Raw genomic sequence first — 12,263 nt, 5'->3', positions numbered from 1 at the left:
CAGCCCCCTCATCTCTTCCCTGCTCCTGGATTTCCTGTGTGTGTGTGTGTGTGTGTGTGTGTGTGTGTGTGTGTGTGTGTGTGTGTGTGTGTGTGTGTGCGTGTGTGTGTGTTTGTATGCATAGGGTTCTTTATTGGCGAGAAGCAAATCAATTTCTCTTGGAGCACACGTGTGCGCAGACCCACAGGCCTCTTTAAGACAAAGGGTTGACTGATGAGCTTTCGCACTAAAACACACACACACACACACACACACACACACACACACACACACACACACACACACACACACACACACACACAGGGTTTGATCGGCCACAAGCCCCCCCAAGCACCACCCCTCCTGTTAATGTGATTATACTAATGAGCTCTGAATCCTTGGCATGTCTTCGCAAAGTGCAACAAAATGACAAGCAGGTTAAATTTTGAAAGGTGTCAGAGCCTCATGAAGGAAACTCACAGTATCGTTTGTGAGCTGGCCACTGCAACCTTCCTGAAAGCTGGCGTGTCGGTTAATTAGTTGAGACTGATGTGTTCCCTCAAGCTACATGAGCTAATTCAACGTAAACATGTTGTTTGTTTAAAAGGACACCAACATTCATTGAAACAAGTATATAAAGGAAACCAGATTTGCAGACTAATAATGGTATCCTTATCTTGGTATGATAATTTCAAGTATGATCCAGTTAGCATTTTTATCTCCCATTGAATCCTATACACTTATAACATGGCAGATATGCACACATGATGTAAACACAAGAAATGATTGCACCGCAATCAATCTCTTGGGGGCTCTGGGGGCTTTTGATGATGGGGTCAATGCCAGGGACAGAAAGGCAGTGGGGGTGGGGGTGGGCCAGGGAGAGGTTAAAGGTCACCGTTACATCGCTAACCTGGGGGAAACCACATAATACACTGTTAATCTCACCCTTATCACACTGTGCCCCCTGGCCGACACGCACTAAAGAGAAGTAATGGGAGGGAGGGTGTGTCCTCTAAATACTGTAGTGTAGTCTGCTGTCGGCTGCTCGTGGCTGTACATCTCCCTCCAGTGATACTGCTTGTAGCAACGTGCTAGAGCAAAACAACAACAGCAGCAGTTGCAGCAGCAGCAGCCATCTTGGCTCTAGGATCTGTCTTTCTCTTTTATCTTTCTGTCCCTGCGGGTCAGGGGGTTTCTGGTGAAGGGTTATAGAGAAGCTGTAAGAGTGATGAATGAGCAATCCTCCTGAGAAAATCCTTACTCACCCCCTCTGCACTCCCCCCTCCTCCACCTCCCCCAGCCCCCGTTAGACCTCTGCAAAGGCTGTGATGATGGCTGGGAAAGATAATGAAATCTGCATACATATAGGCAGATAAACTATGTTACATACCAAGATGTTAAATTGTTTTGCATTTGATTGGCATCAAATATGTTTTCCTTGACCATACCGGTTCTAAATGTTAAATATATATATTGAGAGATATGCTGCTTATGCATGCATTTTATTCTCAGCAACAACTTTTCAAGCATTTTCAAAAGCCTATTGCAAAAGCTTTTGCTTTTGTGAGAGGAAGTGGTTATCTGCAAGACACAGTTCATAGCTAGCAGGAAGAGAGAGAGCAAGGAGGAGAGTGAGCGAGCGAGAGAGGGGAGGGAGAAAGGGGGAGGGTGTTTGTGTGGCTCCACTGAGAGCTTGCAGGCTGATAACACACTCAACCACAGATGGTTGGGCAAGGTTGCAAGAAAGTGGGAGAATAAAGTGAGTGTAAAGAGAGTGACAGACCGAGAGAAGAGAGAGAGAGAGAGAGAGAGAAAATGAGATAGAGCAAAAGAGAAGGCTGAACGAGAGGCATCTGCAGCCACAGCAAAGAAGAAGAAGAGAAGAGGACGAGGAAGCGAATGAGGAAGAGAGAGACGGAGAGGGACTCACAGAAACCTAACCGAGCCTTCACCACCATCTACTGTACTCTCCTCGATGACGGATATACCACCACTCTCACACACAAGGGCAGCCTGACAGAGCCACTGTCTGGTCTACAACCTGGACTGAGCCACGTGACCATGGGTTTCACCTGCTGATCCCTACAAAGACCCGAGGAGCCGGTCGGAAACAAGAGCGCACTGTGTCTGTGTTGATCGGGTGGTTGAGTATCTGTTTGTTTGGTGCCTCATGAGTGTGTATGTGTGTGCATGTTTGTCTGTGTTTTTTTCTTTGAACTTTGCAGGCATGACAGGTGAGCTCAGCTGCACACAGGGTCAACTTGAAACCCATCTTTAACCTGACTCTTTGACACTTTTATTCTGATCTGTGTGTGTGTGTGTGTGTGCGTGTGTGTGTGTGTGTGTGTGTGTGTGTGTGTGTGTGTGTGTGTGTGTGTGTGTGTGTGTGTGTGTGTGTGTGTGTGTGTGTGTGTGTGTGTGTGTAACTGCGGTAGCAGGTGCATGTATGCGTTGGATTTGGCTTACAGTCAGCGCGTTAACCAGTGTTAGAGTGCGCACCTTCTGTGGTCCGCATTGGACGTGTGCACGCGTCTGTGGCACGTTTCCGAGCCGGTGCGTTCGGGGACGCCAGCCGCCAGAGCTCGTATACACCTCGCAGGAGGAAGTGACACATCTGCGCTCGCTCTCGGATTTCCTGGTGCCTCTCCGGTGGCACGCCGAGCCCTGAATCGGAGCCTCCCTCACCCAGCTCACCCTATCCTCAACACGGCCCCCCGAGGCCACGGGACCCTGCTCCAGCCTAGTGGATCACCCGCCGAGGGCCCTGCCTCCCCCGCTCCTTCTCCTCGGGTGCCAGACCCTGAGATGCTTTCAGATCCTGACTCTAACGCCGCCGCACCGCCAGTCAAACCAGCGCCTCGGGCTCGAGAGGGAAGACACTGAAGAGGATAAACCGCACACTTGAAGGACCTAAAGGTCGGTTGGTATTAGTCCAGGGGCCCGACGGGGGTTACCGTCCGCCTCCTCAATGACCGTCAACACGTCGCCCAGCCCTTCCATGGCGAGCAGTAACAGCATGAGTAGCGGCTACTGCAGCCTCGACGAAGAGGGCGAGGACTACACTTTCTTCACTGCCAAGACCTCCTTCTTCCAGCAGCCCAACAAGACGGCCAAGGTATGATAGCCCTCTTCGAGGTAGAACCTTGTGTAGGTTCGAGGAAGGGGGGGGGGGGGGGGGTTCAGGAGGCAGGATAGAGAGGAAATGACAATGAATCGATTATCTGTCCCATACTGTGGGTGGCTTGCGAGGCAGTTCCGTGTCACCTTTCAAAAGGGGAAGTTGCGATAGGAAGTTACGATATGAGTAGTATTGTGAGGGTTGCTCATATCCTTCGCATCTTGTGTTGTGTTAAAACATCTATGGACTTCGCCCTTTCAGCAACGGCTTGTCACCATTCAATTCACCGTTCAATGGCATTGCAATAGACTGTGAATGGAAGGTAGTTATCAGAGGAAGGAATCAGAATATATAGGTCATATCTTTGTTTGCCCAAAGGCATTTTTGAGCCGTGAAATGCCACCATTGCAACCTTGAAACTGCCGGAGGGACAGGTTTTCTAGATTGCGTGGGAAAGGTTTCCGTAGGAACAAGGCACCAGGCGTCGAGACGGAGAGTGCTGCTCGTTGGCCTACCGCCGAACTGCAGCTGAAGATCTTTCATCCGTTACCATAGTAACAGATAAAACGGCTAGTAGAAAGGCCTATGGCAACTCATCTTCAAAAAATAACATTCAAACACAACGTGATCTCAAAGCACTATGTGCTCCCACACACACACACACCCCCCCACACACACACAGACACACACGCACACACACACACACACACACACACACACACACACACACACACACACACACACACACACACACACACACACACAAACACACAGACAACCCCCTCCCTCCACATCCAAACTGACACAAACAAACACACAAACACACATACATAAAACTAGATGCTTCTTTGAATATTTAGTATACAATGGTTGCATGTTATTTGTCCATTTGGTGGTGATATCCATTTTTCTGCAATGCAAAATAACTTTCCCCATTCTGGTCTGTGGAAAGGAGAGGTGTTAGAAAAATATTGTGTAATGGCTCAGAGAGGAAGTGTTGTTGGGCGCAGAGCAAGTGAGTGTGCGTGTGGGGGGCAGGATAATGGTGTGTCTATGTGTTTGAATCTCTATTGCCATCCTGCTCTGAACATCTGGTACCTGCATTCACTTTAAGACACCTATTAAAACGCCTGCTAAATGACCCGAGCGTAGTTGTCATTGGGTCTCATTGGGAGAGAGCGTCATGGTTGAATAATTGACTGGCTGTGCGTTTCAGATGTAGAGTTTGGGTTCCCGGGCCAGTGGGGGTTAATCTGACCAGTCACCGGAGGCTCTTCTGTATTCAAACCCGGCCCAGCTCGGGCCTGGGCGGCCTTATTTGAATAACCATTATCTTAAAAGTATAAAACAGGGATCCGATAAAGGGTGCAATAAACGTTCACGATAAAAAAATGTGAAAGTTTAAAATGATAGCACACCAAGGTTTTTTTTTTCTCAATCTATATTCGCAGCAGGTGTAATAAGTTGAGCATTAAGTAAGCGCCTCTGTCTCCTGACCCAGGTCTTGCTGCTAGCATACGGAAACACTGGCTAACACACTGTGAGATATTCATGCTCATCAGAATGCCGACAGGGCGGTCAAGATCCTCCTTGCCTTATTGATTATGAACAGAGCTGAACTTTTTTCCCCAGATGGGAAAAGCAAACTTAAGCGTGTGCGTGTCTTTCTGTTTTGCGAGTCAAACGGGTAGTTCATTTGAATTCCTACGACTAATGGCACTCAATCGTAATCGTGTGTGTGTGTGTGTGTGTGTGTGTGTGTGTGTGTGTGTGTGTGTGTGTGTGTGTGTGTGTGTGTGTGTGTGTGTGTGTGTTTTGGTGTTTGTGTTGTTCACCCTCTAGTGTTTAAATCACTGATACTAGTTTTCATTGTACGGTTGAATGATCTATGGTACATGCATTCTTTCAGTAAAATGAATTCCACCAGTCCGTGTTTGTGCTTGAGAGCATCTGTGTAAAGAATGGATAGCCACTGCTGGTAAATATCATGCTTCAATAGGGAGGAAACAATCTGTCACAGAATTTCCTTTCCATTCCCCTTTTCATGTTTCTCTCTCTTTCTCCCCCCTCTCTTATTCACATCTGCTTGTTTGCAGACACACACGCAAAAGCACTCACACACACGCACACACACACACACACACACACACACACACACACACACACACACACACACACACTGTGTTTACTTCACTGCCCTTCTCCTTCTATGGATTGCTCTGTTTCAATGCTCTCCAATGTTATTTAGTGTGTCTAGTACCTTATATTACTGTCGCTTGCAAACCCATCCTAGTGTGTCCAAGGCTCCAGTGTTTCCTGATCTCCCATTACAGCGACACACCAAACACACACTCTCTCAAACCAAAATACACACCCACACACGCGCATACAATAACCATACTGCTGCGGTCTCACTTGTAGACCATTGTCGCTGACATAAGCAGCAGTCAGATGACCTCAGCGGTCTCATCTCACCAGCATCGCCGTGCAGCGCTTCACCTCGAGGATGGAGACAGACTATATGCATGTCTGTGGTTGCATATGTGTACCTGCTCGTGTGAGGCCTTTGCATAACACAGATAGCAACTCAGATTTCCGGTCGTAGACCAACATCAGACTCTCTCTCTCTCTCTCTCTCTCTCTCTCTCTCTCTCTCTCTCTCTCTCTCTCTCTCTCCCTCTCTCTCTCACGCTTTACATCTGTGTGGGTCTGTGTGCTAACTGCCAGTCCGCATTGCCTTCTAGCCAGGGCGTTGTCCTGGGGGGGTTGAAAACGTGCAACCTTTGGCTCTATTGTCCCTCAGCCACTCTCACTGGTATGCGTTCGGTTTGGTAGAGAAAGGGAGTCGCCAGATATATTTAGCATCTCAGATACAAACACCGGAATTCCTGCAAGGGCCCCTTTTCACTTTGCTGCCTTTGGGGATGCTGAAGTCCTCCATTGGTTTTGGGGAACCCTGGTTCACAGAGCAAGACACCTGACCCGTACTGCTCCTGACGAGCTGTGTGTCAATGTGTGTATAAAATGTATGGTTTTCGCTTTGGACAATAGCATCAGCTAAATGCCCTAAATATAAATACATATATAAATACATAATTCTCTTTATGCAACATTCGACCATTGTTGTTTCATGAAAAATATTAGCAATAGTTTTAATGTACCAAAGTCTCTGAGAGTGAATTATCTGTTTTCGAACATCGTGTCCTGGATGTTTTGAAACCGAAAGCACAAACTGACACACACAGTCTCACACACACACTTGCATTCACAAACACACACACGCAAACACAAACAAACACACACACACACACACACACAACCACCGATTTTTCTAGTCTCCAGACTGTAGCCTTGAAGTGTTATCACCTCCCTCACAGAATGCAAGAACGAGCTACGTGATGCTAAGGGTATGTGTGCTGTTAAATAGGATCCACTGGCTCTGTCCATGCACACACACACACATACATACACACACATATATAAATGCATACATACAGAGTCATACATGCATGGCCTCATCCGTGCTTGCATGCGCACAAACACCTAAGGCCTTGTATCCATGCTGAATGAAACAGAGACTCTATTTTTTATAACATAACCAGAGGACTTCCACACATGAAGGGCTACTGCCCTGCATTCTGTCACTCTCTCATTACATCTCTCTCATATTCCCTATCTCTCTCTCTCATACACCGCTCTGCCCTAGAAAATGCAAACCAAAAAAATTTAGAGAGAGAGCAAGAGAGATGGAGAGAGATGGGCAGCATTGGACATAGGAGAGAGAGAGAGAGAGAGAGAGAGAGAGAGAGAGAGAGAGAGAGAGAGAGAGAGAGAGAGAGAGAGAGAGAGAGAGAGAAAGAGGGAGAAGGAGAGAGAGAATAAGGGAGAAGGATAGGGAAAGCGAGAGGAGAGAGAGAGGATGCATCCTTCTATAAATAACCCAGTCAAAGTCAGTGTTGCTAAGGCTGGCTCAGATTGTCCTTTCCCTCCTTCCTTCCCACTGTACGGCTCTCCCTGCTCCCCCCTCCTCTGCCTCTTCTTACCACCCCTACTCCAACCCATCAGCTCTTTTCACTTGCATCATTATTATGAGATGGGGGGGGGGGGGGGGTGAGCTGGGAATGAGGATCTGCATGGCCTATGCATCAATGCTAATAAATGTTAAAAATTTGAAGAAAATAAGGAAAGAGGTCGTAGCCTGGAACGACTAGTCAATACTTCGATAGACAGAACATTTATTTAATAATCTTCATAATCAATTCGATTTTTTTATTCATTGTTTACGTAAAGGGACAAACAATCTGCTAATAGCGCTAGAAATTCTATGAGAGGCAAACATTTGGTTTGTTTTCTGTCATAGGCTTCTCTCCATGTCTGAGATATTCTGGTACCTTGATAATTTTTTTGCATGTTAATTAAACAGATGAATCAACAATGGCAACAATCATTTGTTGCAGCCCTTTAAGGGATGGACAACATATTACAGTACCAAATTCTCATAGGAGATATAGATGAGGAAATTGCATTTCACGGCCAAACTCCCAGAGAGAGACTGATTTAAAATATAATGAAGTATAATAAATAATGTAAGTCTCTAAAGCATTGCTGAACAGAGCAGACGTGCTCAAGGCTTGGAATAATCAACTTGTCTTAATAGCTGCGCCATCTGCTGGTCAAAAAATAGAACGACTGCATTATGGGTAAGCAATGTTTAATATTCACGTTCTCCTCTATGTTTATTATGCCTAGCTGCGGAATGAGGTCAAAACAGAAGAGGAGGGAGGGACGAAGACCCTGTCCGAAGAGGAGGTGCAGACAAGAATAGCGGGGTACAATGCTCAGATCTCTGAGAACCTCATGAAACTGGTGAGTAGGTAGAGATGCATGCAGGACAGCTGGCATGTTTGGCTTCATCTAAATGTGAATTAACCATAGTTACACTCTCTCCCTCTCTCTCTCTCTCTCTCTCTCTCTCTCTCTCTCTCTCTCTCTCTCTCTCTCTCTCTCTCTCTCTCTCTCTCTCTCTCTCTCTCTCTCTCTCTCTCTCTCTCTCTCTCTCTCAGGGTTCCGACGGGTGCTACACAGGCTTCATCAAGGTGCACCTGAGGCTCAGTCGGCCCGTCACAGTCAACGCCGTGGAGGGCTCCGCCCCGGATGGCGGCCTGGGGCAGGCCAACAGACCGAGCGGATCGCCGCCGCCGGCCCCCGAAGGCCAGGAGGAGACGACCGCCGGCCAGGGTGCAGACAACAGAACCTCCTTCTACCTGCCGACCGACTGTTTGATGCAGCTGCACATCAGCTCAACCACCACGGCCCGGGAGGTGATCCAGGGCCTGCTGAAGAAGTACATGGTGCTGGATAACCCCCGCAAGTTTGCCCTGTACAAGCAGACGCACCGCGAGGGCCAGGGTGAGTAGCGTTAGCCTGCAACCGACGTGCAAGACTTGTTCTGTAGCTCACTCAGGTTCCGTTTTTGATGGGGCAGAGTGCCGGAGTCTTATGTTCTCTCTCTCTCTTTGTCTCGGTGCTGTGAGCAGCTCTTTTCCAGAAGCTTCCTCTGTGTGAGTGTCCTCTCCTCCAAAGGCTGATGGCCGGGCCCGACCCCAAGCAGCTTAGCTTCATCCTCAAGGAGAACGAGACAGGGGAGGTCGAGGTGAGGACAGACACACACACACACACACACACACACACACACACACACACACACACACACACACACACACACACACACACACACACACACACACACACACACACACACACACACACACACACAAACACACACACACACACACACACACACACCTATAAATTTGTCCTATTTTTGTCCCATAATTCTTCTCATTTTAATTCTCTTATCAACATGGTGAAGTGCATCGGCTTGCCTTGTGCAAATGATTTTTTATTGATAACAACATTGAAATATACACTGATCAAATCAGGACGATACAAAAAAAGAGCCTATAGTGCAATTAAACGACTGCTTTGAACAAATGTCATTTGAACATAGCAGTCAGGCTACTGCTTCTTTGTTTTGAGCCAAAGAAAAAAAAAAAAAAAGTTTTTTTTTTTTTTTTTTTATAAAATAATTGCGTTAATCGCGCGATAAAAATTTTAACGCCGTTAAATTTGGTTTGCGTTAACGCCGTTAATAACGCGTTTAACTGACAGCTCTAATTTTAATCAATTATAACTTTTAAATAAATGTACAACCATTCATAAACTTTGATGCGAGAGCCTGCAGTGAGTCATTTTTCTCTCTCTCACTCTCTCTCACTCTCTCTCTCTCTCTCTCTCTCTCTCTCTCAGTGGCATGCGTTCTCCGTTCCCGAGCTGCAGAACTTCCTGGTGATCCTGGGGAAGGAGGAGGGGGAGCGGGTTCGCACGGTGGAGCAGCGGTACTCCGTTTACCGACAGAAACTACAGCAGGCGCTACAGCACCATGACCCCTGACCCCTCACCTGTCGCCTTTATGACCTCATGTCCAGGAGAGGAGGGGGTGGGGGGACCACTGATATATTCTAAGATTGAAGCCGGAGTCAACGTTGTCCCTTACTACTCCCCCTCCCTCCCCATGCCCTTCTGCCACCCACCCAAACACACACTCACACACACACTCGTCTTGACAGTTATTCTCAGGACATACTGGGAATCCCTCCTCCCCCTGCCCTCACTGATTTCTCCTCCTCAGAGAAAGCCCTATGGTGTGTGTGTGTGGGGTGTTTGGTGTATTTGCAGACTGACCAAGCGACATGTTTCCATCTCCACAAAGGCACACCATCATACAACCTAAAAACATTGACTTTGAGATGTAGCTTGGGACTGAAAGGGGAGAGATGGGTCTGATCCGATACGGTTTAGTATTGTTAAAGTTGACCCTTCTTCTGCTACTACTACTGCTGCTGCTACTGCAAGTGTTACTTACGCATGAGTGTCTCCCTCCAAGCACCTGCATACAGACAGAGAGAGACACACACACACGCACAAACATACAACACCGGATCATAAATCCACAGGGGAAACCGTTAAAATCTTCACAGGTTTGGAGAAGGGTTCTATGTTTGGATGGTAGGATGGTGAATCATCGACGAAGTAGGCCTTCACTCACTATGTCAATCATCAAAAAGGTTAGTGGGCAGGGAGTACTCAGGGAGCCTGGGTGGGAATAAAGGTAAACGAAAATCTAATAATCAGAGCTCTATTGTTCCATAAATACATCACTCCCTCTCAGGACGGCCTATTCCTTCTCTTTGTCCTATCTGGAACTCACACAGTAGATGAGGATTTACATATGAATAACTGGGCTGCCAGGTCTTCGCTCTTTCTCCAAAAAAAAGGAAGCCTCCTTCTCCTTTTCTGAAGGCAGGTTTACAGAAGTCAGGAAGCGACTTAAAGAAAACATGAAAAGGAAATGTACTTGTGTAACTTAAAAAACCTATTCATCCCAGTAATATTGTGCATTTCTACTCCACCAAAAATGCTAAATAAATCATAAAAGTCTGAATGTGAGTGCATCAACAAGTCTTATGGTTCCACCAATGAATTATAGCTCAGTTGGGGGCTACATTTAATTGCCCTAGTATCCTGTATAAAAAAAATGCAAACTCTAGATACACAATGAATTCTGTTTCATGTTGTCTTTAACATCCTCTTTCTCAATCAATTCTGGGAACCTGAACACAGAAGATTATTTATAGCCTGACCAAATCACTTTGCGAGGTGTGGCAATCCTTCAATACCTATTAACGGATCCATTTCATGTACGCCGGTACCACATGCGCTTTGTGTTTAAATTTGAATGGAGTTGAACACCAAAGCAAAGAGGGGAGGGGCCACAAAGTGTATGAGAGGACTTCAAAAGCTAAAAAAAAAAAGAACGGTGAGAGAGATTGTATAAGATAGAGCTGAGAGGATATTTACTATAGGCTGTTTTGCACATATAGCTAGATGTGGGATGCCCTCCTGGCCCATAACATTCAAACAAAGAAGACAGAAACCTATCAAACGGCCTTGCAGATTGTTCTCTGATAAGATATCAGAAGGATGTAATTTATTGCTTGATTGCTTGGTTGTTGATTGGTGATAAATAGGCTGTATAATGAAGAGCGGTGTATAAATATAACAAGAAATAGATGAAGTTTTAAAATGCATTATGGTGAATTTTACAATAATATGAAGACAAATCTCTTGTTTCATTATTACAGGATGGTGTAAACCCACTTGTGCATCTCTGCTTGCAAGAATAATGTAAATACTGTTTGCTAATGAGTGTTTGTAGTGTTACTCTCCTCATTTATCAAGCAGGGCAAGAGAAATAAGTATGGGTAGTGGTGTCAATCAGATCCCCTTATGTAAACCATTGTGACTGCATCCTACAAAAGTTTATCATGCATGTGTCGTAATATAGCCTACATCTTACCAAGGCATTTATGCATCCTACAGCATTTTGCACACATTGACCTTCAATCATTTTGGCACAGAGGGAAATATTTATAGATGAGGCCTGTTGTGGATAAGTTCATGGATCACAGTGTTCTCCACCATCGTCACCGTCCTGCTCACTGAGAACCTTTGAGTGTGAAGGTCTCTCCTGCTGCCAGTGCCTTTTGTTACATGCGCCCTTGTGTGTTTGAGTGTCTGTGTGTGAGTCCACTGTATGGTCAAAGGTTGGCATAGTTGGGATATGTACTATTTGCATTACCCCATATGATACCCTTCCCTCAGCTTGCCATTCATTTTGTGTGTGCCTATGTGTGTGTGTGTGTGTGTGTGTGTGTGTGTGTGTGTGTGTGTGTGTGTGTGTGTGTGTGTGTGTGTGTGTGTGTGTGTGTGTGTGTGTGTGTGTGTGTAATTTATTTCATGGTCGTCTCCTTGGCATGGTTGTATGTCAGGGATGTGAATAGGTTATGCTTTAATGGTGATTTATTTTTGTTTCACTTGAAATTAGTGTGTATGAAAGCATAAGTAAAGCTGTACAGGAAATGTGAATTAATAAAAAATAAGTTAATCCCTTTACTGAAATGGGTCCTCCATTATGTTTGAGTAACCACCATCTCATGATCTACCTTTTTTCAAGACGGAATCCAGTTCTCCCAAGACATGAGGCCACTTATCTGTTCCATATTTCAAACACATACAGTTCAGATATGTGTTTATGTGTCTG

The 12,263-nt window shown here is 46.0% G+C and overlaps 1 protein-coding gene across 1 annotated transcript in view; it reads left to right on the top strand.

The window, feature by feature from the left end:
- rassf5 (Ras association domain family member 5) overlaps positions 1-12,115 on the top strand; it is a 27,703-nt gene extending 15,588 nt beyond the window's left edge. Inside the window, exons 4-7 of the mRNA XM_030374768.1 lie at positions 7,850-7,966; positions 8,164-8,509; positions 8,638-8,753; positions 9,410-12,115. Coding sequence (XP_030230628.1) covers positions 7,850-7,966; positions 8,164-8,509; positions 8,638-8,753; positions 9,410-9,553 — 723 coding nt within the window. The 3' untranslated portion in view covers positions 9,554-12,115. The remainder of the gene's footprint in view (positions 1-7,849; positions 7,967-8,163; positions 8,510-8,637; positions 8,754-9,409) is intronic.
- Positions 12,116-12,263: the final 148 nt, after the last annotated feature.

This window comes from Gadus morhua, chromosome 13, assembly GCF_902167405.1.
Source record: "Gadus morhua chromosome 13, gadMor3.0, whole genome shotgun sequence".
NCBI lineage: Eukaryota > Metazoa > Chordata > Actinopteri > Gadiformes > Gadidae > Gadus > Gadus morhua.
The sequence above is the reverse complement of the archived record's forward strand: the minus strand, read 5'-3'. Positions and strand labels throughout refer to the sequence as shown.